We start from the raw sequence: 27,219 nt of genomic DNA on the forward strand, positions 1-27,219 counted from the left end.
ACTCCCCAGGGCCGGAGCACAGCAGTCCCTTTCCCTTGCTGTCCAGGAGGGAGAGCTCTCGCGAGTCGCTAGCCAGGAGAGAGGGAGGGTTCCACAGGCCACAGGAAATAGAGACCAGTCCCCAAATGTGATTCACTCTGCATTCTCCGGGATCCTGTTCATCTGGATTGCATTTAGCTGATATCCTTGGTTACAAAGGGGTGCGGACTAATTCAGAAAAATTCACCAGTATCTCTATAAATGGAATTCCCAGCATTACTTTCAGTAATTGTCAATGCAGTGGGTATAACCCTTGGAGTATCTGGAGGAGTGCAGTCTTATTAGTTTTAACCAAGGATGATGACAGAAAGGCTGGGACAGTCACTCTCTGCTATGGAGAAATACACCTGTGCTTGTAAGTACCTGTATGCACTGTATTATATGTCTGTGCACCTATCATTTCACTGCCTCAAAGCGTTCTCAGGTGGATTAACAGGAGATTTTTTGTTTTTTGTTGTTCCATGGCTTTATAATGCTATTATATGAGGTTGTTTTACACTTGTGGCTCTTCCATGGCATTCTCTTTCTGGCATCCTAAGTTGGTGGCCTCTGTTTTCCCTCTAAATACTAGCAAGAGTGTCGCTCCATTACAATGCAAACTGCTAGAATGTTCCAGGGCTCTGTGACTAACGTGCAGGCACCCATGGGAAGGTCCACTGCTTGACAAAGAGCTACCTGCTATAGCTCTCCTCAGCACTAAACAGAAACCTGAAACTCTTTGGCAGTATGCACTGTGCACCATGACTGAGGAGTCAAATCTTTCAGCATAAGATCTTGCTCTGTGTGTTTTCGCATATCAATAACATCACCTTTATTGCTGAGACAGTAATTGGCAATAATGCTTCACTTAAAGGTTTAAGTGGAAGAGAGAGAAAAAGGGAGGCAGAGAGACAGGTTTCATGGAGCAAGAGACGGGTTTAATAGACTGAGAAAAAGCAGAGCAAATGGGAGGATTAAATATAAATAATAATAAGGCCTGCTTTATCAAGGGCTTTTTGAGCTTTACCTCCATGGAGCAAACTGTTGATAATGCAGGTACAATGTATTCCTAACGCAGTACAGAATAAGACAATTATAGCATGCTGGGGTTCACAAAATATTACAAACCACTCGGACTTCAGGCCCATGGTTTATAAAGCATGGCCCAAATATAATCAAGAAACAAAAAAGGAAGAGACCGTATATCAAAGGATCTTGCTGTATCAAAAACGGCAAATCAAATAACCATGGGGTGGATTTATCCGGCTAACCCCGATCCACCCACTACATGCCTACTTTTTATGCGGCTACCTTTTTAGCCATATAAGGGGCTTACCTAAGCAGCGGCCGCTGAACGTGCTCGCATATTCAGCGTCTGCAACTTAGATGCATAAGTCCCGCTTCTCCATCTAAATAGTGCTGAACGCACTTTGAATACTGACCTCTTTATGCATTTCTTTAATTTTCTTTTTATTAGAGATAATACATTTCCAAGTAAATAATACTGGAAACAGAAAAATGCATTCTTTTATGAAAGAGCACAAGCACAACTTTTTCAATTAAATTAATCCAATCTAAATGTTCAAATTAGCCCAACGTCCTGTTTGCATGTTTTTCACAAAGAGAAGATGATTCTCTAGCACATATTAAAAAAAAACATTCTGGGGTTCATAAGTATGATGATCATCACTAGCATAGCATTTTGATGATCGTACTATGTCCCATACATAAGACAAGAACCTGAGAATGTGATGTACTATTCTGTGGGATTTCCTGTGGGTTATTGGCCCGTTGTCCATGAAAGCTCCGTAGCAAACCTTCACAAGAAATTGCCTATAAAAAGATGACTTTCCCTCAATGAGGTATAGTTATTTTTTTAGTGAGAAAACCAACTGCAAAGATATCATAATGAGCCAGTGTTTATGCAAGTTCCAGGCTGTTTTGCTTTATGGGCCCCCATCTGCAAAACATTTTGCGGTTTAGCATGTAGTCCTCATGTCAGAAAGGTGCCCTTCTCTATTGGCTAAAAGAACATACAAGCTTCCATAGTGCAACTACTTTCAGCCAGATTGCAAGAAGTCATCCCTAGGGGGGGTGCATTTGGGTCTAAGAAGGAAAATGGAATGCATATCTTTGATATTTGATATTTTCCCCACTCTGTCACCTATGCAAATAGTATGAGCTTTTAGCGTGTTTACTTTATACTAGTTAATTTTTAAAGGAAACTACAAAGTGTGTAGTTAAGTGTGCATGTTAAAAGTGTGTGCCTATGTTGCAACTGTGTGGCCCACTCAAAATTTCCTCCCATAGGGGATTTGTGTAAGAGATTTGTTGTGTCTTGTATATATGGTTATTTGAATCATAATTTGTGATACAGCAAGATCACTGTTTCCATATATGTATTTAGTATGATGGCTCTACCGAATAACGGTATATAAAACCCTACAAATAAATAAATAAATAAAATAGTAATATAGTATATTACCAGAACTTGCAGGGCCTGATTCACTGAAACTTTTCCCTAATAGATACAGGATGAAAGAAAAGCTTTATTGAATCAGGCCCTTAGGATTCAATTCACCCAAATTCAGGATTTGGAAACATTTTCAGTAAAATGATATTTGTTGACTTTGGTATGAAGACAAAATCACATCCTGTTTTAGAAAACAAGCCTCAGAAGCCTCACCTTTCTCAGAAAAAGTGAATAAATGCCTGTTAAGTAGCCTTTTAGCCCCTCACGCTTGGTTCAATGTAATAAGCTACAGTAGATTAGACGCATTTTTTGTGTGTGTGGTATTACATAGGGGTGTGCATTCGTTTTGAACTTAAATGTAAAACGCTACTTTTTTTTTTTTTTTAACTTAAAAAAGTGATGAGGCGAAAACGATCGGATTTCCAACTTATTCAACATAGCTATGTTGAATACGTTGGAAATCGCGATTGTTGATCCAAAATAAAAATTTAAACCCCTCACCTTCCTTAATCCCCCCCCAAAGACTTATCACAACTCCCTGGTGGTCCAGCGAGGAGTCAGGACGCCATTTCTGAACTCCTTTGCGAGGAGCACGTGACGTCGGAGCCACGTCGGAGTGACGCGGCGTCACGTGATTCCCCGCGGGTTCGCTCCGGGACCCTCGTTCGACCCAAAAGGAACTTTTGGCCAGCTTGGGGGTGTCAGGAGGCCCCCCCAAGCTGGCCAAAAGTTCCTTTTGGGTCGAACGAGGGTCCCGGAGCGAACCCGCGGGGAATCACGTGACGCCGCGTCACTCCGACGTGGTGCCGACGTCACGTGCTCCTTGCAAAGGAGTTCAGAAATGGCGTCCTGACCCCGCTGGACCACCAGGGAGTTTTGGTAAGTCTTGGGGGGGGGGGATTAAGGAGGGTGAGGGGTTTAAATTTTTATTTGCACATATGGACATAGACTCAACTTATGGAATTCTCCATATGTCCATATTGACCGCAAATGACCCCCCCCCCTTTCGACTTATGGACTTATGAACATAAACTTTTGATCTGCACATCCCTAGTATTACACGCATTTTCCCATGCTAATCTTATGTGTGTACCAGTGCCAGTGCAAGGTTCTCCAGCCACCCTAGGTGGCGACATCACAGTGTCACCTGGATCTCTCACTCTGAACCCCAGACTTACATACCTTGCTCCGCCATATTGCACACCTAATCTCTCCCACACAATTCTGCACTTTTCAAAAATGGCACCCTCGTGTCCACCTATGGCACTTCTCCCACTTCTGGCACCCTAGGCGACTGCTTAGTCCTGTCTAATACTCGCACTGGCCCTGGCATGTATGTAATAACACGGTTAGCACAGAAATACTGTGCACACAAAAAAGCCATGGCTGGTATAGCATGAGTCCATGCTAATGCCATGCAAAGGAAGCAATTAACTATTCAGGAGCAATGCAGAGAGCTGTACTGGCATTAGTGCAGGTTTCTTAGCACCTGGATCAGGGCAGGAGTAAGTGTAAGTGCCTGACTGGAGATTGAAAAATTAAGCAGCAGAAGCCATAACAGAGATCGGAGAGGGAACAGGCACGTGTCGGAAAATTTGAATGCTTTTGTAGTCCCTTCCAAATCTCTGCTGCATTTCCTCCACTCACTGGTATCCACCATTAGAGCTCCCCCATGGTTAGTGATGGATCATAAAGGGATTAGACATACTCTATCCACCTTCAGCCCTACTACCAGTCTACTAGCTCAGGAGTGTGCAAATGGGGGGCGGGTCATGAATAAGCTTCTAGAGGGCTATGAATGTCATACCATAGGGAAAGGTGCCTATGGCCACCGGTGGACCCAATCCCACCAGTGGCCAAAAAACAGAGAGAGAGGCCATGCAGCCACCAGTAGACCTCATCCCACCAGCAGCTGAGCAAAGAAAGACACCCTATCTGTGCAAACCCATAGTATTAGATCTAAATTTTGCTAGATTGGTGTTTTTTAGAGATTGGTTGCCCAGAAGAGGAATGTCAAACTCGGGACTTCAAGGGCTGTAAACCAGTTGAGTTTTCATGATATCCTTAATGAATATACTTGAGAGAGATTTGCATACAATTCAGGCAGTCAAGAACTCTCTGTAGTACTAATTTCCCATTCACTGATGGCAAATTGGATTATAGACCATAATTCTCACTGTCAATAGATTCCATTGACCATAATTTGGAACAATTTCACATATTTTAAGATGAAATGAGCAAGTGTTTCTTCATTTCAGCAAAGAAATGTCCTGTAAATATGGTGTATCTGGAAAGTGGCTCTCCGTGCTTGAACACCTGCTCACATCTAGATATCCACCGACTATGTGAGGAGCATTATATGGATGGCTGCTTCTGCCCTGAAGGTAGGCACTGATCTCAAGTTTAATAAATGTACTTTAGGCAACCTAATTTAGCTAACAATCTAGTCACCCTAACTTCAGGTTCTAATGCATCATTGATACAGTAGCTCCCAACTTTTGAACAGGGATATTTTGTAAGAAAATGTTGGTTATATAAATCCTCATTGAAATTCTGTGGACTAAATTAGATTTTGACTGGTCAGAACACAGAAATGGCAATAGTTTTTATTCAGAAACAATACTGTTGTTCAGTCTGTTTTTTTTCAATTGTAATTTGAATATATAGGTTTAAAGAGATGGGTCTTGCAACAATATGAATGTTTCCTAGTTTGAAAGAAAGGTGATGGATTTGGATAATGTGATCAAATGATGTTTTTCTGAAGTTTTAAATGATTTGAGTGTTTTCAGAATTGCATAATTGATTGCATACACTTTATATTAGTTGCTATTTGGAAAATGTAACTTTATGCCCTGAGAATGCCATAGAAAAAAACTGAAATAAGTAGAAGCATAAATGAATGATGATGTAAACTGGGGATCCTAGAGAATCACCCCTCCCCTCCAATATCCTGAGCCCCATTCTATTGGATCCAAAATGAAGAGGAAAACATAATGGTGTCACAGGTTTTATTATACAAGTTCACCACATTTATTGCTTATCCTGTGTAACTAGTAACCCTAAACCGAAATATATATCTAACCCCCATTTAAGAGTTATATCACCTGAATTCTACCTGCTTCAGATATCATTGGCCACACTGAAGAAATCTTTAGCAGGGTATGTCTCTGAGATGTCTTTGGTTCTCAGCTTTTCCTGTTGTCCATTACAATCTTCCTAGTTTAAACTTCTTTGCTGGTGGTTTTTGTATGCAGTCATTGTAGGTAGTTTGTCATTGTAGTTATCTGGCTCATGAGTGGCTCAAATTTGGTTGCTGAGCAGCTTAGTCAGTTCATAGACATCTGTTTGGTTGACATGTTCAGATATCTCATTGGATATGATTGAGTCTTATGACAGTCAGAGGGGAATGAATTATGGCAATTGTCAGCTGTGGTTGCTTCAGACACAAGTGGTCTAGCATCATCAACTAAGACCATTGACAGCAGAAGGTCTTCTGCCTATGCCAGCCACCTTTCCTTTGGGTTGAGCCCTCTGGTGCTGGTGGTCGGCAAGACATGAGAAACAGGGGAGTTCCTTGATATGAACAAGGAGCAAGAAGCCTGGAATGGAGTGATGAGCTGGAACAAAACAGAAATCTCGGAACATAAGAGGAATAACAAGCAGGAATGCTGATAGTAGAATCTGCAGTTGAAGTCTTCAGAGCACAGGAATGAAGCCAGAATATAAGGACCAGAGATTAAGACCAAGCTCTGGCACCTGACTGATGAAGCTGCTTTGGTATAAATTCAAAGTCTATTCAGGAAACAAGATAGCCACTGGGGGAAAGCAAAAGGAACTGGGTAGGGGGACTGGATAGATAGTTCAAAACAGCTCATAGTGCCATCTTCAGGCCAGAGGAGAATCCAGCAATGGATCCTTATAGTACCCCTGCTTCATGGACAGCCTCTGGACTGCTCTTTACATTGCTTTGCAAGAAATTCAAGAGACTAGGTTTATGAAGGCCCAATGCATCAACCCAAGATCTTTCTTCAGGGGTGCCTAGCATGAACATTTTGCTATAAGTAGAATATCCTCTGAGACTTTTCAAATAAAGTAATAAAATAATACCCCTTCCAATGGACCAAGTACTGTTCTCTATTATGAGACACTCTAGAGTGCAGAATCTCCCCAACCTCAAATTCAGGTTGGTTATCAACCAGAACCAGATCTGGAGGCATTCCTTGCCTATTGAAAGGATCTGGCATGGCCAACAAGGAAATATGAAATGAGGATGGCATCTTAAGTGTGTTGGGAAGCTGAAGGTATATAGTTACTGGGTTGATTTTCTCAAAAATGGCATATGGCCCTATGTACTTGGGACCAAGCTTAATGCATAGAAGCTTCAGACATAGATTTTTTGTAGATTGCCAGACTTTATCAACGACCTGAAACCAGGGTTCACATCTACGATAACGGTCAGTGAATTTCTTCTGCTGGGTCACAGTTTTCTCCAAATTATTGCACCCTTGTACCCAAGTTTTCTGTAAGTGTCACATCAAGTCATCAGCTGTAGGGATTTCAGTAATTGGAGCAGCATGAAGTAAACAGACAGATGTCGATTATAAACTGTGAATTATGGAGAAACTACCATAGATTTGCTAAAATGATTGTTGTGTGCAAACTCATCCAAGAGTTATTGAGTTGATTTTTCAATAATAGCATATAGCCCTAGGTTCTTGGGACCAAGCTTAGCGCATTGAATCTTTAGACATAGATTATTTGTAGACAGCCAGACTAGCTCAATTATTCTGATGAGCAGAGACAAAACATCTAAAGAACTGGTCAGGATCTTGGTTGGTCCTCTCTGTAAGGCCATTTGTCTGGAGATGGTGTTCTGATGAAAATTACAAATTAATACCCACATCTATACAAAAGGCCTTCCAGAATCTGGCAACAAATTGGGGACCTCAATCCAATAGTAGTGGTCAGGATTCTTCCCTAATGAAGATGGCCAATTGAAGGCCTGAAGGCAGCTTAGAAATAGAAATCAAGTGTGTCATGTGGGAAAAATGGTCCATTACCACCAAGATGGCAGTACAACCAATGGAAATCAGAAGATCCATGATGAAGTCTGTGGAGAGGTGAATCCACGTTTCAGAAGGAATTGGGAGTGGGTACAATTCACCTGAAGGTTTAACTCGAGGGACTTTGGTTCTAGCACATATTGATGAAACTCAATACACACAAGGCAATGTATGTGATGTTTAACAGAACAAATTAAAGAATAATCACACCCTAATGTCTAAATCACATCAATAAGACAGATTTTTTATATGAAAATTTTATATAGGAGCAAAAGACTTCAGATGCCAAATCTATAATTGATTAATTACAGATTTGGTAGAGGGAAAAATCATTAGTTAGAAAAACCTCCTATTTTTTATTTATTTATGTGAAATCTACCTATTTAATCATTTATTTCAAACATTTTTCTTTTTACTGTTTTTTAAAGAAATTCAGGAAGCAATGTACTTTTTTTCAAAAGGATCTGTCAGCATGCTTTTATATATTGTTCCTTGACTAAATGAACTTGTCAAAAATGAGCAATGTCAATGTTCTCCTTAATAAAAACAGTTCTTGTACGGAACTCCATTGTATTTAACTTATGCTGTTGGACGAATCACAATGAATGACCTTCTTTCTCCGTTTGTAACACTCCAACCTGGCCAGTGTTTCACCTTGACGGCTGCATCAAGGAGTTGTGCTTCAGATTCCAATACTCCCATCATCCAGACATAGAAAAATGAAAACAAAAATCCATGAATGATTATTTTATCATAAACCCTCCAAACACTCACCAAATGAAACGATGTGTTCTCATCTCAACAAACAGAGCTCATTGGTGGCAACCGCTTACTGCTTGCTTAAACAAATAATGACTAACAGTTTATATTTAAACTCTAAGGATCCAATCAATCATTCTCTTCCATTCCTTAATATCAATTGGTTTCCCCTTATGATTGATCCAAGTGGTATGGCATTTGTACTGTAGTGGACTGGAGGCTCAGAATCGCTCAGTAAATGTGCGAGTTCTATGTTTTCTAGGGACTGTGGTTGATGACCTCACTGGGGCTGGCTGTGTGCCAGTGAGCAGCTGTCACTGCAAACTGAAAGGGAAGCTGTACTCACCAGGACAAAGGATCAGCACTGAATGCGAGGACTGGTAAGACATGGGGAGAGAGGACAAATTCTTCTTAGGTATCACTGAGTATAGTGTATGATAGCTATAAGCAGCCACCCATCTCTCAGCATTGACTATTTTATCAAGGTAAGAGGAACACGCCTTAGTGATTGATGTATCACCGTGAAAGTTTGAGAGAATTTTAAAATAATGCATCCTGTTTATTACATTACTATTCAGACATGTATTATTTGTCATTTTATCATGCCATATTAGAACTCATGTGTCTAGTGGTATAAATTTTCAGTGTATTTTCCCGTGTGCCACCTGGCTTCCTACTTAAACATACAACAACATGGAAACAGGAACTGGCCAATACTGATCCATTATAAATCTTTAAAACAAGTAATGGGTTTCTTCAATCCAGTAGCCCCAATTATACAAGTTAATTGATGAAATAAGTAGGTTAGAGAACTGTGAGAAAAAGTGGTGAGGGCTTTGCAGCATGATAAGATCCCATAACATGAGTCAGGACCTGCTGCTAGTAAGTCACAGAAGACTTGTAAAAGAGTGATAGACACTGAATCAGAGTAGGATGAAACTTGGAAATTCTCAGTACTACATTTCTAATATTAACACTGTGTGAATCAGGTATATTTTAAATGTAACTTTTCAGTGCTGTATTTTGTGATGGGCCCTACGGTTTTGTTTAATATATGTTTTCTGAACAGATCCTGATGGATCATAGCTTGGGAGCCTTGGCTGTAGCCATTATTCTATGTACTAGCAAGTTCTCAGCTGTTGAGGTACCTCTGGAATCTTTGAAAGCCACCCCTGATATCTGTACTCTGCATTCACAGTGTGTGTAATTCTGGAAAGTGGGTGTGCAAAGACTTGCCCTGTCCTGGCAGCTGTTCAGTGGAAGGAGGAGCTCATTTCACCTCCTTTGATGGGAAGAAATACACCTTTCATGGGGACTGCTACTATGTGTTATCCAAGGTAAAGTACCAATCTGTGCCAGTGCCTCAGTGTCCTAAGAAGGACCCAACATATCCCAGCTGCTTTGCAATTATGCTCTGTCACAACTGTAAGCAGAGAAACCTTACATAATCCTGTGCTGCAATCTAACTTCAAGTCCATTCAAGTAATTAAAACAGAGGTTCTCAACCCAGTCCTTGGGACACAACTGCAGCTGGTTTTCAGGCTATCCACCATGACCTTTACATGCACTGCCTCCATTGTATGTAAATCTATCTCATTCAAATTCATGGTGGATAGCCTGAAAACCTAACTGGCTGGGTGTGTTCCCTTGGACTGGGTTGAGAATCCTTTAATTAAAAGAATTCCAAAAGATGACTACATTTAACAACAGCAAAAGATGGAATGACATGCCATTTATTGTTTGTGCCAGTGGTCCCGAATAATGTGCCAAATTCTGAATTCAAACTTGTAGAAATTAATGTCAACAAATAAGTAGTACTAGCTTAATGTATTTGGGGTGCATATACACTGACTGTTTTATTTAGGTGGCCAAAAATGTAAGCACATTTTCTGCTGACTTTAGGAACTTAAGTTTTGGTTTAAAATTTCCTAAATCTAGGCAGTCAAAACTAGATTAGATTTAGATTAGACCTGCTATTGGGATGACTAAATTTTGGCACCCAATTTAGGCAATCAGTGCTGAAAATCAGTGCTTATTGTCTAACTTGCTTCCTCTCCCACCCCATCCACCTACATTTATGGGACTTGTGATGCTAGAATCCTAAATTTAGGAAGTCAGCTCAGCACAATTTTCAAAGGAGCCACTTTAGCAAACTAATTCCCAAGGTTAGGCAGCTAAACCCTTTGAAAACTGACTGTGGCTGGCTTTCAAGAGCTCAGGCTCCTTAATTGGTCCAATAACAATTGATCTAAACATGAAGTTGCCCAAATATACAAACATATTACATGTTGTATTATAATGGTAATGCATATTTTCAAAGCTGTAAGGAGTTAAGTAAAAGGATGGGAGGAGATAGTGTGTTGGCAGAAAATTGAGATCAGAGAAAGGAATATCAAATAGATGCATGCAATAATAAAACTGTGCAGATAGCATACAACAATTAGTATTCATACATGCACAACTTGATCAATTGCTCAAGCATTTGAAAAACTCAACTTCATTTCTTCAGTCCTGTCTGAATGGAGATGGAATAATTTATACCCAGGAAAGGGAGCAGTGAGCTTGTCATAGCCTACTTTGGAAATGAAAAATGGGAGAGGGCAACCAGTACTGGATGGTCTATTTGCATTCAGGTTATTGGAATCTTTGGCAGAAGAATATCTTTATCTGCTTATGATGATGTTTTCTTTTCCCCCTTATTGTCTTAGGGACTCAGCAATGATTCCCATGTGGTTCTAGGGGAGCTGTCCCCCTGTGGTACCAAGGAGAGAGAGACTTGTCTCAAGACAGTGGTGCTACTAACAGATAACAAGAGCAATGTAAGTACCAGTGTAGGATTCTGGATGGAGTCCTGTATTCATGCACTGCAACTGTGATTTTCTGCCAGGCTAATCTAGCTCTTTGGTAGAACTCCTTCACTTATTGCCCATTGGTCTTTTTCACTGACATTTGTCAGTGAAAGGACCAATCCCCTTTCAGGACAGCCTTCTGAAAGGCGAATGGTCCTTTCACTGACATGTGACAGTGAAGGGACCAATCGGCAATAAGTGAAGAAGTGAATAAATTAATATTAAGTGCTCGATACTTTAATATTGATTTATACACTCCTTCTGGTGCCCATAGTCAGATTCGGAGAATGGACGCTGAATTTATCAGCGTCCATTTTCCTAACCCATGCATGTGATGGGATGGGAAAATCTGTGTAGAAGAAAAGCAGTGGGTTAAGCTAAAGTTGTAGTAAGGGATAAAAACATTATGGGGGAAATTTTCACATTCCCTAAAGCCTACAAGCTCAGTTTTAAAAGGAAACTACCCATGGAATTTACATAAGAACATGCCATATTGGGGTCAGACCAAAGATCCATCAAGCCCAGCATCCTGTCTCCAACATGGCCAATCCAGGATACAAGTACCTGGCAGGATCCCAAAAGGTAAATATATTCCATGCTGCTTATTCCAGGGAACAAGCAATGGATTTCCCCAAGTCCACTTTAATAATGGTTTATAGATTTTTCCTCCAGGAACTTGCTCAAACCTTTTTTAAAGCGAGCTACTCTAACAGCTTTCACTACATCCTCTGGCAATAAATTACAGAGCTTAATTATGCATTGAGTAAAAAAGTATTTTCTCCTGTATGTTTTAAAGGTACACTTAGTAACTTCATTGCATGTTGCCTAGCCTTTGTACTTTTTGAAAGAGTAGACAACCAATATGCATTCACTTGTTCTATTCTGTTCATTATTATATAGATCTATATTATATCTCCTTTCAACCATCTTTTCTCCAAGTTGAAGAGCCCTAACCTCTTTAGCCTTTCTTCATAAGGGAATCATTCTCTGCCTTTTATCATTTTGATCACACTTCTCTGAATGTTTTCTAATTCAGCTATATCTTTTTCGAGTTACGGTGATGAAAATTGATTACAATACTCAGATACAGAGGCAATCTGATATTCTCTGTTTTATTCTCCATTCCTTTCCTAATTATTCCCAGCATTCTATTTGCTTTCTTGGCTGCCGCCACACACTGAACAGAAGTTTTCAAGATATTATCTGCGATGATGCCTAAATCCTTTTCCTGAGCAGTGACTCCTGATGTGGAACTTTGCATCGTGTAGCAATATTTTAGATTGCTGTTCCTTATGTACATAACTTTGCACCTTTCTTAATGTGTGGAATACATCTGGACTGCGCTTCTAGGATGGCATTTTTTAACAATGACCACACCTCTTGCACACCTTTTACTTTTGTAGCTGCTCCTTTCAGTTTTTTTCTAATTATTTTTCTCATTTTATCAAAGTTTCCCTTTTGAAAGTTTAGCATGAGAGCCGTGAATTTGCTTACTGTCCCCTTCCAGTCATTAATTCACATTTGATAATATTATGATCACTATTGCCAAGCGGCCCCACCACCGTTACCTCTCTCACCAAATCCTGTGCTCCACTGAGAATGAGATCTAAAATTGCTCCCTCTCTCGTCGGTTCCTGAACCAATTGCTCCATAAAGCTATCATTTATTCCATCCAGGAACTTTATCTCTCTAGCGTGTCCCGATGATACATTTACCCAATCAATATTGGGGTAATTGAAGTCTCCCGTTATTACCGCACTACCAATTTGGTTAGCTTCCCTAATTTCTCTTAGCATTTCACTGTCAGTCTCACCATTTTGACCAGGTGGACGGTAGTATACTATCACTATAGTCTTCCGCGACACACAAGGGATTTCTACCCATAAAGATTCAATTGTGTATTTAGTCCCTACATATTGGCAATCCATAACAAATGTGGCCATATTCATTGTATTCATGGGGAAGTGAAACGTATCGCGATTCCCCACGAATACACGAATCTTCGCTGAATTATTCGGCTGCCTAAAGAAACCAATTTAAACAAACCCCCCACTCTCCTGACCCCCCCCCCCCCCAATACTTACCAAAACTCCCTGGTGGTCCAGTGGTCGGCCCCTGTGACATAGTGAGGGCAAAGGCGATCAGCGCCATTTTGAGTACTGGCATCCAACAGCTGGAGTCCAGGAGGTCGCTCCTGGACCCCCGCTGGACTTTTGGCAAGTCTTGTGGGGGTCAGGAGGCTCCCCCAAGACTTTCCAAAAGTCCCTGGTGTTACAGCGGGGGTCCGGGGGCGACCTCCTGCACTCAGAGCGTTGGCTGCCAGTAATCAAAATGGCGCCGATAGCCTTTGCCCATACTATGTCACAGGGGCTACCGGTGCCATTGGTCAGCCCCTGTCACATGGTAGGAGCACAAGATGGCGCCGATGGCCATGTGACAGGGTCTGACCAATGGCACCGGTAGCCCCTGTGACATAGTAGGTCAAAGGCTATCGGCGCCATTTTGAAACCGGCACCGAGGGTGTGAGTGCAGGGGATGGCTCCCGGACCCCCCGCTGGATCACCAGGGAGTTTTGGTAAGTCTTGGGGGGGTCAGGAGGGTGGGAGGTTGTAGATAATTTAATTTTAGCGGGGGAATGAATAGAAATTGATGTATTAACGTATCGGGGCGCCATACGGCCGAATGCAACATATCTTTCCCCCGACAAATCTGAATCCCGAATGCAACATATGGCGTTCCTCTGCACATCCCTAATGTTTGGGTACTTGCCAGGTACTTGTAACCTGGATAGACCAATGTTGGAAATAGGGTGCTGGGCTTGATACACCCTCAGTGTGAGCCAGTAAGGCAACTTCTTAAATGCTACCTATGTCGACCTTGCTGATCCAGCACAGAATCCAATAGACACTATCAGTGGAAGGCCTGCATGCTAACATGACTTCCCCTTTGATTTTCTACAGGTTGTGACTTTTAAAGAAGATGGCACTGTGCAACTGAATGAGCTGGAGGTGAATCTGCCCTATGTGACAGGTAAGGGTGTTGCAGTGAAAGTAACAGATGGGCAGTTATATGGACATATTCAACACTTCTCAGACCAGATTTTGTAGTGAAGCGATAGCTACAGTATAGCCCTTTCCATATTCTTGTGGGAGGAAGCAATACTTATAAGTGTATTACTCCATTCTACTATATGAATTGCTGACTACAAATTCCAGAATGCCTTGGAAAAAGAATATATAAACAGGATTGACCAAAATTGCCTGAATTTATCTGTAGCAATTTTTAAATAAACTTGTTTGGTGTCAAGGCCTTGAGAGTCAACTGAAAGAGATCAGAAACAGATGGAAAATATGCATAGCTCCTAATTATCAAGATAACACAGTATTTATTATTTAATACAAGGCCTTTGCAACACCGTTACAGCAGAGTGTGATGGATTCCAGGTACACAGTCTATACTACAGTCAGAGGTAGCGCCACATGTTCCATAAACAAAAGGGTCATTCATAGGAATATGATTTAAACTGTTAACATGAACTTTGGATGCAGCACATCAAAAAAACTGATAAGTATAAAAATTAAATGATAGTATGTATGGCAGCTGTCATCTACACAAGATTCTAGCACCCTATACATGTTAATAATTCCGAAATACATGCAGCCAGGCATGGAGCAAATGAGCTAGCCACATATTTATAGCACCTGGAGAGCAGAGAAGCTTCTGAAGAAGAAAAAGGGACAATGTAATTATTAAATCTTATATAATGCTGGAGAATAAAACATATAGTGAGTTCACAAATACAGAGCTAGTTTATTAGCTCTTTTTTCGCCTTAGAAATAAAGATGAAAGATAAATCAGTGGGATTCTAACTGTAGAAAGGGCATCCAATAGAGTGATCTGCGGATTGTAATCCACAAATCTCCCTGAGAGTGAGTTGATAGCCATCTAAATGATTGAGATTAGCCCCCTCAAATCCCAATTATAAGGTGTGGATGTCTTAATCTGAATCTACTAGAGGACTGTGTGTGGGTCACATACACTCTCCTCCTCCCACTTCTACCCCCTCGCTGCTGGGAGGAAGGAGTATGCAGGGAAGGGAATCTTTCTCCACCTGCTAGGAGAGCTCTGTTGTTGTGGGTGGGGAAGATTAAAAAAAAAAGTCTGGTAGGAGGGTAGATATTCTGCCTTTCTTTTGCTGATGTTGATATATGTTATTGAATTCTGTGGATGTGCAGAATCAAAACATTTGTTTCAGTTCATTCATTCCTTTCGTAGGTCACAATCATTTGTCAGGTTCCTCAATATTTTTGTTTGTTCAATTTGTTTTTTCTTTTTACATTGACATCAGGGGGGAAAGAATCCACAGTCCTCATTGATTTCACTGTAAAACAAAAAAATAGGCCTATGGCCAGGTCCTATCATTAAAGCCCATGTCTAGACCTAGGTCCAATGCCTGAGGTTGAGTCCTGTCACCGAGGCTTAGGTTCAACAATAGGGACCTATCCCAAGGCTGGGTCCCATTGCCAAGGCCAAGGCCCAGTGCCAGAACTCGCCTTGAGGCCAGATCCCATTGCTAAGTCCTAGGCTTGATGCCATGGTTCAGCCTAAGTACAATTACCAAGGATTAGGTCTGATGCTGGGGCCTGGCCCAAGGCTGGGTCCTATTGCCAAGAGTTAGGTCTAGGCACAGGCCCAGAGACCTTGGACCAGGCCTTCCAATGTCTTCTTTCTTCTTTTCTTGCCAGAAAATGAAGCCATCATCCTGCAGAATGCAACACAGTGATGCCACTGCATTGCCTTCCTCTCAAGTGGATGGCTCCATATTGATATACAGTATGTCCATACATTTCAATGACGTGCATCAAAATGGTGCCATCTGCTCAAGAGGAAGGCGGCACAGCAGTGTTACTGTGGTTTGTTCTTTACATGGATGACGCAATTAGTTGACGACCCAAGATAAAAGAAGATGTCAGAAGGCATAGCATAGTCATGACAAATGTAAATCAGGCAAAATAGTAGAGGCATATTGCAGTGTCAGAAGGTTCATAAGAGATGCTCCATAACCAAGAAAACCGCTGTTGGCAAGAAAACTGAAACCTCCCTTCCCATGATCATAAAGGAACTGCAACCCATAAATTTATCAATGACAGAGAATCATGGGGCAACTAAAGAAATTAAAATGGAATTCAGTTTATGAAAGTCTTTGAGAATGAAAGTGCATATAGAATGCTGCCTCCACCTCTTAAAGCTGCTTTTTGATTCCTTTGTATCAGGTACGGAAGCCCGAGCAATCTGCCTCATCTTTCTCAAGTGATCTTGGTCCTGTGGAGAAAAGGGAATGAATGAATTAAATAACAGGCCATTTTTAAAACAAGAAGTAATGATATCTTTTTTGTTTCTAATTTCAGCAAGTTTTTCCATCATGCAGCCATCTTCCTTCCACATCATTGTGCAGACATCCTTTGATCTCCAGATGCAAATTCAGTTAGATCCAGTCATGCAACTGTATCTCACCATGGAGCGATCTGCTCGCAATACTCTTCAAGGTGAACTCTTGTGCCTGAATCCATCATCAGTGGTAGAACAAGCAGGCCAGGCCTCTGGTGTGACTGCTCGGAAGGAGGTTGTCCGGCTAATCTAGCTGCATATACCCGATATTTGCCTAGTTTAGCCAGATATTTCAGTCCTTCCCGAGAACGCCCCTGAAACTCCCCTTTTTCTATGGCTAAATTATAACCCGATAAGTAGTTATCCAGCCAAATAAGAGGCTGAATATTCTGCATTAACCATTTAGATGGATAACTTATGAGTTATCCGTCTAAATGACTTTTGAATATTGACCTTATCTTTTTGTAGGAGAGAGTGAAAACAATGGCCATTGCTCACCAAAATGAGGACCTTTCCTTTCAAAACTTTGGATAAAATAGCAATTCGATATTTGGAATTATCCACTTATGCAGCTAACTCTGGTCATACCATAGGGCTGTCTTAAAGTTAGGCACTTTAACATATGCAGCTAACTTTAAGATAGCCGGGTATATTCAGTGGTGTAACTGCTAGTTAGTTGGATATATTTATTTATTTATTTATTTATTTATTTATTTATATTCTTTTATATACCGAAGTATAGCAGAGTGCCTTCACCCCGGTTTGCAGTGAAAACAACTTCATACAGAGAATGACTTATTTATTCAGCTAACTAGCTGAGCCGCTCAATGCCTGAATATTGGCCTCCCAGAAAACACAACCATCTCAATTCTGAATTCACTGGCATTTTTTGACCTTTAATCTTTTGTTATTTAGAATAAATGTAACCCTATCCAGGAGTGAGGCCTGAGTAGAAATGGATTCCCCCTCTGTGAATACACTTTGAAGGGGCATTGTCCCTGTAAGCCAGCAAATTCACATTGAAATAACATAACACTGCTTTTATTATTGTAGGTAGCAGGGCTGTATCAAACTGTATATATAAAAAAGAAAATTAAACACTCAAACAGTACTAACATTCATAAATAGTGCTAATATCTATAAACAGTACAAAAGTTACACCACAACTCCCTTTTTCTTAGATTATTCAACCATGAATATTGCTTTTATATTTACTGGTGCCAAGGCCTGGGATACCTTTTCAATTATCAGTTAGCTCGTTTTACTCCTCGAGGATATATCACTATTGTTTACTGGGCCCAGTATAACTCACATATAAGCAAATCCATTTATCCCTCTTCCCCTCCCCGAAGGTGCACTGCAGTGTTAAAGGTTCCTTGACCCACAGGGATGTAGTCAGATAAGGTGCCCTTGGCTTTAGAGAGGGCAGACAGTACTGAAGCATAGTGCCAATCCAACTGGGATGATCAAAAAAATGACTCTCTTCACTCCTAGGGTAAAGCGATGGGGGCCGGAGATTCAAAGACTGACTTTTAAGCAATCTCTAACTCACTTGGGGCCTGATTTTACTAAGCAATTTTCTCATAAACACAGAATGGGAAAATCCTTAGTAAAGGGCCCTCTTGGTTTGTAATCCAACGGTTGCAGATAGTGGAGATAAATAACTATCTTTTAAGTAACAAGAAATGTCCCAGTAAAGGAAATAGCAGCTCAGACATTCATGCCAAAGTTTATTCCTTGTTAATATTCACGCTTCCCCACAAGACTGCTGAATGGTTCTCTATTCTCCACCACCAGATTCTGGTGCGTTTTCTAGCTCTCCCAGCTAGAGATACAATGAAACAGCTTCCGGCCAACTCCAGGGACTTTGTGATTTATTTCTACATCTCTGTATATTGTTTGTCTGCTCTCTTGTTTTAACTGTCCAAACATAGAAGGAAATCTCACTGTTCACTGTGAGCAGAATATTTCTTCTGCACAGACAAATACAGCTTGTTGTAGACTTTATGTTGTTCCTCAGCTGCTCATCAAAGCAGGAGATTCTCAGGAACAAATCCTCTGTGCAGAGACCCGATCTAGCATCTCCTGTTTCTCTCAACTCCTTTCTTGTGAAACCTCACAGTCTCTGAAAAACACCCTACTTTTTATTGGTTCATAGAATCAGGGGTGCTGCCTGAAACATGGTTCAGCTTTATGATACAATGACATGTTAAAGCAATCATGCTGAGGAGGTCTGCAGCGGTGAATCACTAGTGCTCTGACATTTCCTCCGCGACAGGCATACAGAACAAGTTAGGTGTGCATTACATAAACAATAAAAGTAGGGTTTACAATAAAATGCTTTCCCTTCCACCATTCCACTCAATGTACAGGTCTTTGTGGAAACTTCAATGCCAAGGAAGGAGATGATTTCAAAAGTGCTGGTGGTCTAGTAGAAGCAACAGCAGCTGCATTTGCCAACACCTGGAAAGCCCAAGCCAGTTGCCATGACAAGACAGATTGGTTGGAGAATCCCTGTAGCCTCAACATTGAGAGCGGTAAGAATTATCACATAAATCATCCGTAGATAGACTTCATAGAGAATCTGCAGCTATGGCTTCACAATATTAAGTCTGCATATACAACGCAGAAATTAACCGATTTTTATAGAGATAAATATCCAGAATATGGGATCCTTTTTGACTTTGGTGGAAATTTTAGCTTTGGAGGCCTTTAAAGTCTGTCTTCAATTTATGCATATTAGACCATATTAAGAATATACTTATCTGGGTGGAATGGGTGTTGGGCAGCCAAGGGGACAGTCTGATGTTCCTGTGTTTAATCCACTTCTCTTACCTTTGTATATTTTTCAGGAGACTTTTTGGTGTTAACAGCATTATGGGGTATCAGATACTAGAATTATAAATGCTTATTTTTTTCTGATGAGGCCTGCTTGGGTGGTGAGTGAGGGGATGTTTTATTTACATGAAACTGCTGACAGTTTCTTATACATTTACTGTTTTTGCTGAGGCTGTTTTTTTAATACAGACAATATAGTTTTTCTGTTTCTATTTACACTTAATATCTCACTCTATGAGTCCAGCAAGATTGCCCAAAATGGCTTACAAATTTCAACATGCAATACAATATATAAATAATGAAAAGCATAAAAGACTTGTAGATACACAGTCAGCTTATAACATAAAATGATTGCTACAACATAATCATCATCATAACAAACAATTATCTCCACATCCCAAACTTCCCTAGCTAGACCCCTTCTGCAAAATATTAAGAATTCAGCAGCATGTCTATTGTTAGATCTTTACGCATGGGACCATGTCTCTCTGGACCACTTGAACAGCAAAATGCTGTAAATTCAATAAACATATATAAAGGAAATGTCATCTTTGCAGGCCATGGTTTCTGCTGTTGCCTAATAGCAGTGAACTTACTGTAGCTAAGGTAGTTCTTCCACAATAAACATGTTTTATGGTTCAGAATCAGCAAGACATGGATTTTCTAAACAGTTTAAGTCTGCTAGCTATAGAGAGGAAATATCTCATTTGCTATATGGCGTACTGCAACTTTTCTTCTAGCATTTTATTTTATCATCTGGGACAACTTATGTCAATAATAGCTTTAGTGAGGTGTACCATACTGAAGGTTAGATGGTATGGGCTGTAAATAAACACTTAAAATTTGTAGCTGAAAGAAAAAGATCTTTATTGAGATATCTCAGAAGAGTGCAATTACCAGCAAAGGCAATTCAGGATCAGTCTCAGAGAATGTTAGTGATACATAAGGTTAAATAGGTCACCACCTCTAATTTGCACACCAATGAACTAGTTTGCACAACATATTCCTAATTGGTTAGAATTATAATTGTATCTCATATATGCTAATGAGATTGAATTCTTGTAAGTCATGTGATTTCTTGTAAATTGAGTCTAGAAGGCAAAAATGAAACTCAGGGCTGATGCTTTACATACTTTTTGACCTTTAGCATACATTCTCGCATTATAGCAGCCTTGGATAGTTTTAGCAAGTCTGATCTGTGAAATCTCATTGCTGTATATCTTTTATTTCTTCGCTGCCAGCAAATTAGTGTGGCGCCATAGGAAAATCTTTTCAAAGCACCTTTACAATCCTCACTTTGTCATATTTCATATGATAACATGTCTATAATTAAATAAGTTTCAGCTTGTTGAAAGAGTAGAAAATATTTGGGGAAAGTACATAATGATTTTGATTTGAAGGTAACTATAAGAAGATTCATTGGGACTAAAATAGTCAAAGTAGTATACATTAGAATACAAAGTCTTATTGCAGATGGGTCTGGACCTTCACACACATATGCAAGCATTTGAATTTCATGATAGTATCTTCTTTGGTTTTCTACTTACCACATTATTCCACATTAATAAAAATCAAGAGGTAAACTGGAGGCAGCCAAGTTACTATCAAGTAAGACCCCTCTCTCCCTCTGCTCTTATAGAAACCTATGCTGAACACTGGTGCTCTTGGCTGAAAAAATCTGAAACTCCTTTTGAGAAATGTCATTCAGCCATCGATCCAACTGAGTATTACAAGGTATGTATTCTGGGGGAAATCAATACCTACGAACCTGAAAACTCATTTTCAAAGAGAAACTCCCTATGGGCAAATGGACACCACAGGTATAAAAGTACTACAGGTGGTGATATAAAAATCTAATCACCATGCATACTTTTCTTCCCTTCACCTTAACCTGTCCCCTTGTCCCTCCTCCAGACTGAGGCCAGGGCAATTTTCAAAAGGCATCCTTTGAAAATTCTGCAGTAATCATGCCATACAGTTCTGTATAATTCAGTATTTTCAGTCTAATATCTACCCCTTTTTTTCCTTTAAAAGTGGATCTTTGTTTTTGTGGGAGGATCTATAGCGGTCAGAGATAACTGCCAAATATGTCCCTACGGTCTGCAACAAGTCTTTCCAAAAGATGCAATGTGCTAATTTAAAAGTAGCAACACTGATGCTTATGGTACCTATAAAGATGAATAATGTGAGACAGGGGTGATTGCCTTCTAATGAGTTTCACAGAGGTGAGCAAGCAAGTTCACTGAAGGGATATATTATTGCCTAGTCCTTTATAGAGTATCAAAACCATAATAAAGATAAGTGCTGTCTTGTGCAATTCAATGAGAAGTTTTGAAGTATGTACGTTTTGTTATTGTGTTTCCTGAATAACTTTTCCTGTAGTTAGAGAGGTACAACCTCTGGTGCTTGAATGAAATGATTTATATGAACTTGCCTTCTTTCTTTTCTACTGTCTATGATTTGTTTCCCTATGATGTTTTAAATAATTTGGAATAAATCACATGTTCTTTCTGAGTGTTCAGAGTGAGTTATACATATATCCCAATCTTTACTCTGGTTCCAGTGTGCCTTTACTCCCTCAGACCTGTTCATTTCTTTCTTTCTGTCTGCTCTTAATGCTGGATTTTTCCCTTCCTTTCATCTTAGAGATGTAAATATGACACCTGTAGCTGCCGTAAAAGTGAGGACTGCATGTGTGCTGCCCTTTCCAGCTATGCCCGTGCTTGCGCTGCCAGAGGCATCCTACTCTGGGACTGGAGGAAAGACATCTGTAGTAAGTGAAAAACATGGCCTGGTAGGCAGGAGTTGGGTGCATTCTGCATAGGTTGACCGTACCACTCCATGTCCAGGCAGACAAGCTGAACCAGTCCTGGGTTTACCCCACTGCGTGCATGGAGATGTAATTCTTATTTCCCTAGTGAGTGCTCTAAAAGCAGGACTAGATCCTCTTGCATGCAATGGGGTATTTCCAGGGCTGGATCGGTTTGTCCGCCTGAACACTGATCTGTATGGTCAACCTTGTTTTGCAACTCTGCATTGACTGATGATATCTACAGTGGCCTCAAAATCTGAATCTACTGATTTTTATCTATAAACTCATGCAACAATAAGTACTAATACTAGGGTATATTAGGACAAGTAAAATATATGCCAGAATCCCAGTACAAATAAGTTACAAATTTTTAACTGTGAAATGCCACTTTTGAATTGAAATAGTGCAACCTTCTTTTTAATATTTTCTTGAGAAAGTCCTTGTCATCTTTCTGAGTATATGAGCTTATCTATTCTCAAAATATACTCAGCATCAGCAATCTATCATGCTCTTAATTACCAGCAGGTCAATACAGTAAAGTGCAGCCGCGGTTACCCTGCTCCTAACCCGCTTTCTACCCACTTTTCGGCTGCGTTAGTCCAACCCGCGATACACTATCCTCTTTAACCTACTCTTACCACGTCCTTAAATCATCGGGTAACCCCTTCCGCCTGCGGCATGTATATTACATGTAAACGATCGAATTAGCTATTCCCTCCCATACAGTAACGCGCGTCCCGACTATCGCTTTTTTACCCTGCCGTTTTGTCGCGCATTTAACCTGCTAACTTACCGCCTACCCTTACCCCTGCGTTAGAGGCAGGGGTAAGGGTAGGCGGCAAACTTTCCCCCAGCCCCCGCTCACCTGCCCTGGCCGCGTCCATGGGTGCTGGTCTCTGAGGCAGCCCCAGTCCTCTCCCCTCCTCCCGAAGCAACGAAAGCGGAAAAAATCAAAAAAGCGAAAAAAAAGTTGCAGGGGAGAGAGGGGAGAGAGGACGGGCAATCCTACACTCGGGATTGCCAGTCCTCTCTCTCCGCCTCCCGAAGCAAGCAATGAAAGTGGAAAAAAGCGAAAAAGCGAAAAAAAAAATCGAAAAAGTGAAAAAAAAAAGTAGCAAGCGAGAGAGGGGAGAGAGGACGGGCAATCCTACGCTCGGGATTGCCAGTCCTCTCTCCCCTCCTCCCGAAGCAAGGTGTGAAAAGCAGCCTTGCTTCGGGAGGAGGGGAGAGAGGACTGGCAGTGTAAAGCAACGAAGCGACTTAGTTTTTTTGCAGCCCCCCTCCGGAGACGGACATCTGCGAAGACGACCGCGGCTCCCCTGCCTCCAGCTGCCCGCGAAGATGGACGCCTGCACGGGCGAAAGCGGCCCCTGTGCGTGCAATCGGGCCGCTCAAGGCGTGACGTCATGACGTTTGGCGTCACTGCATGTGACGTCAAGTCTTGAGCGGCCCAATTGCATGCATAGGGGCCGCTTTCGCCCGTGCGATGAGTCCATCTTCGCGGGCAGCTGGAGGCAGGGGATCCATGGTCGTCTTCACCGATGTCCGTCTCCTAGGGGGGCTGCAAAAAAAGTAAGTCGCTTCGTTGCTGTACACTGCGTCCTCTCTCCCCTCCTCCCGAAGCAAGGCTGCTTTTCGTGCCTTGCTTCGGGAGGAGGGGAGAGAGGACTGGCAATCCCGAGTGTAGGATTGCCCGTCCTCTCTCCCGCTACTTTTTTTTTTCGCTTTTTTTCCGCATTCATTGCAGCGACTATTTTCTTCCATATAAGATTATACAGGAGGGTCGGTTTATAAAAACTAAAAATAAATAAATAAATAAATAAATATAAGTTATCTACTGGTCTCTTGGGAAGGCCATAGAGAAATAGCATTATCCTTAGCCACTGGTCAATATAATTGTCTGCTATTACCTCCTGTCACTCTTCTTGGAGTAACAGTAAGCTGAAGCTCATTTTTGCTAAGTAGTTTTATAAGTATAAAAATCTCACCACTAAAAGTTTTATTCTAGATCTCATTCCTAATCTTACAATCCTAAACTCTAAGCTCTAAGCATCAATCCAAACTTGTTTGTTCTCTCTCTCTTCTTTATTCCATCAGATAAAGGTGTGAATTCTTGCCCTGCCTCCCAGATCTTCCTGTACAACTTTACCAGCTGTCAGCCAACCTGCCGTTCTCTCAGTGACTCTGACAAGACCTGCTCAGCAGAGTTCATCCCTGTAGATGGCTGTGGTTGTTCTGAAGGCACTTACTTGAATGAGAAAAACAAGTGTGTGCCGGTATCCGAATGCTCATGCTATTTCAAGAGCTCATACCTGAACCCTGGAGATGTTGTCTACAAACAAGATGAACGCTGGTATGTTCAAGGCTCGACGTTTCTGTTTATTCTTGCTGGGGGGGGGGGGGGGGGGGGTGGACCGTGAGCTTCTGCTTCTTGGTGCATGGAGTCAGGATTTTCAAATTGATTAAAAAAAATTGAAAAACAAAACAATAGAACTTATCACAGGTACTCAGAACCTGCAAGATTGAACATTTTTCACTAAACTAGTTTTAGCTCTTATTCAGCCATCAATTGATTGGGATTCAATGATTAATAGAGATGTGAATCGTTTTCCATATCGTCTTAACGATAGAAATCGTGTGGCAGGAGAAGAAAATCGTGTTTGGCACGATTATTTCGTTGAAAAAACGTTAAAAATCGTTTTTTCCGATTAGTGCGCACTAACTCGAGTTAGTGCGCACTAACTCCCCGTTAGTGCGCACTAACTCGAGTTATTGCGCACTAACTCAAAATGATACAAATAGACACTTTCCAGGTCACTGAAGGTCAGTTAGGAATGAATATGTGTTCCTATTGGCTGGCAGCCCTCTTATCTATTGATGTTACCAAGGTTACCACTGAGGTGATGGTTGGGGGGATGGGAAATGGAACTGGAAACTCATGAACACCAACAGAAAATGAAACAAAGTGTTCACACTTCCCAGGTCAGTAAAGGTCACTTAGGAATGAATATGTATTCCTATTGGCTGGCTGTGCTCTTATCTATTGATGTTACCAAGGTTACCACTGAGGTAATGGTTGGGGGGATGTGAAATGGAAACAGTTGGAAGCTTGACAAAAAAAGTAATGTGATGATCAGCACTCACGTGACTAGAACTTCTTTGTTTATTATTTTTGTTAGCAGACACGTGCATGTTGAATTTGCCAATCACTGTGCATTTTAGAAAGGTGGTCCTGGCTGGAACTGTGTACAGTTCCAGCCAGGACCACCTTTCTAAAATGCACAGTGATTGGTAAGTGTATTTTTTAAGTAGCCACACTGGCACAAGTATGTTTACTTTTCCTCCTACTTAACTCACTAGCTCAGCTTTGTAAGAAGGGCTTCTCTGCTTGAGTGAGGGTCAGGCAGCTCCCCCCTGTCTGTGAAGCCAGCCTCTCACTAGTAATGCAGGGAGGGAGCTGTCTCAGACTTCACCATCCTCCTCCCCCCCCTCACCCACACACCATTCACTAGCTGGGACATGGGGGAAGTCAGGAGTGAGGGTCAGGCAGCTCCCCCCTGTCTGTGAAGCCAGCCTCTCACTAGTAATGCAGGGAGGGAGCTGTCTCAGACTTCACCATCCTCCTCCCCCCCCCCCCCCACCCACACACCATTCACTAGCTGGGACATGGGGGAAGTCAGGAGTGAGGGTCAGGCAGCTCCCCCCTGTCTGTGAAGCCAGCCTCTCACTAGTAATGCAGGGAGGGAGCTGTCTCAGACTTCACCATCCTCCCCCCCCCCCCCTCACCCACACACCATTCACTAGCTGGGACATGGGGGAAGTCAGGAGTGAGGGTCAGGCAGCTCCCCCCTGTCTGTGAAGCCAGCCTCTCACTAGTAATGCAGGGGGGGGGCTGTCTCAGACTTCACCATCCTCCCCCCCCCCCCCCCCCTCACCCACACACCATTCACTAGCTGGGACATGGGGGAAGTCAGGAGTGAGGGTCAGGCAGCTCCCCCCTGTCTGTGAAGCCAGCCTCTCACTAGTAATGCAGGGAGGGAGCTGTCTCAGACTTCACCATCCTCCCCCCCCCCCCCTCACCCACACACCATTCACTAGCTGGGACATGGGGGAAGTCAGGAGTGAGGGTCAGGCAGCTCCCCCCTGTCTGTGAAGCCAGCCTCTCACTAGTAATGCAGGGAGGGAGCTGTCTCAGACTTCACCATCCTCCTCCCCCCCCCCCCTCACCCACACACCATTCACTAGCTGGGACATGGGGGAAGTCAGGAGTGAGGGTCAGGCAGCTCCCCCCTGTCTGTGAAGCCAGCCTCTCACTAGTAATGCAGGGAGGGAGCTGTCTCAGACTTCACCATCCTCCTCCCCCCCCTCACCCACACACCATTCACTAGCTGGGACATGGGGGAAGTCAGGAGTGAGGGTCAGGCAGCTCCCCCCTGTCTGTGAAGCCAGCCTCTCACTAATAATGCAGGGAGGGAGCTGTCTCAGACTTCACCATCCTCCCCCCCCCCCCCTCACCCACACACCATTCACTAGCTGGGACATGGGGGAAGTCAGGAGTGAGGGTCAGGCAGCTCCCCCCTGTCTGTGAAGCCAGCCTCTCACTAGTAATGCAGGGAGGGAGCTGTCTCAGACTTCACCATCCTCCCCCCCCCCTCACCCACACACCATTCACTAGCTGGGACATGGGGGAAGTCAGGAGTGAGGGTCAGGCAGCTCCCCCCTGTCTGTGAAGCCAGCCTCTCACTAGTAATGCAGGGAGGGAGCTGTCTCAGACTGGTATCAGGGTTAGGGCACTGTGTGCAGGAAGATCACAACACTCCTGGTATTAATAGGGATAGGGCACTGTAAGAGATGACTGTAGTAGATTGAATAAAGATCTGATGTTTCTGCTCTCCTCACACCAAACAAAAACAACACACAAGCAGAGAAGCCCTTCTTACAAAGCTGAGCTAGTGAGTTAAGTAGGAGGAAAAGTAAACATACTTGTGCCAGTGTGGCTACTTAAAAAATACACTTACC

The 27,219-nt window shown here is 42.1% G+C and overlaps 1 protein-coding gene across 1 annotated transcript in view; it reads left to right on the plus strand.

The window, feature by feature from the left end:
- MUC2 (mucin 2, oligomeric mucus/gel-forming) overlaps positions 1 to 27,219 on the plus strand; it is a 198,292-nt gene that overhangs the window by 42,493 nt on the left and 128,580 nt on the right. Inside the window, exons 7-16 of the mRNA XM_029583115.1 lie at positions 4,750 to 4,875; positions 8,576 to 8,693; positions 9,512 to 9,665; positions 11,022 to 11,132; positions 14,123 to 14,192; positions 16,571 to 16,708; positions 18,923 to 19,087; positions 21,028 to 21,122; positions 22,035 to 22,161; positions 24,298 to 24,553. Coding sequence (XP_029438975.1) covers positions 4,750 to 4,875; positions 8,576 to 8,693; positions 9,512 to 9,665; positions 11,022 to 11,132; positions 14,123 to 14,192; positions 16,571 to 16,708; positions 18,923 to 19,087; positions 21,028 to 21,122; positions 22,035 to 22,161; positions 24,298 to 24,553 — 1,360 coding nt within the window. The remainder of the gene's footprint in view (positions 1 to 4,749; positions 4,876 to 8,575; positions 8,694 to 9,511; positions 9,666 to 11,021; positions 11,133 to 14,122; positions 14,193 to 16,570; positions 16,709 to 18,922; positions 19,088 to 21,027; positions 21,123 to 22,034; positions 22,162 to 24,297; positions 24,554 to 27,219) is intronic.

Source organism: Rhinatrema bivittatum, chromosome 17 (assembly GCF_901001135.1).
Source record: "Rhinatrema bivittatum chromosome 17, aRhiBiv1.1, whole genome shotgun sequence".
In the NCBI taxonomy this organism is placed as follows: domain Eukaryota; kingdom Metazoa; phylum Chordata; class Amphibia; order Gymnophiona; family Rhinatrematidae; genus Rhinatrema; species Rhinatrema bivittatum.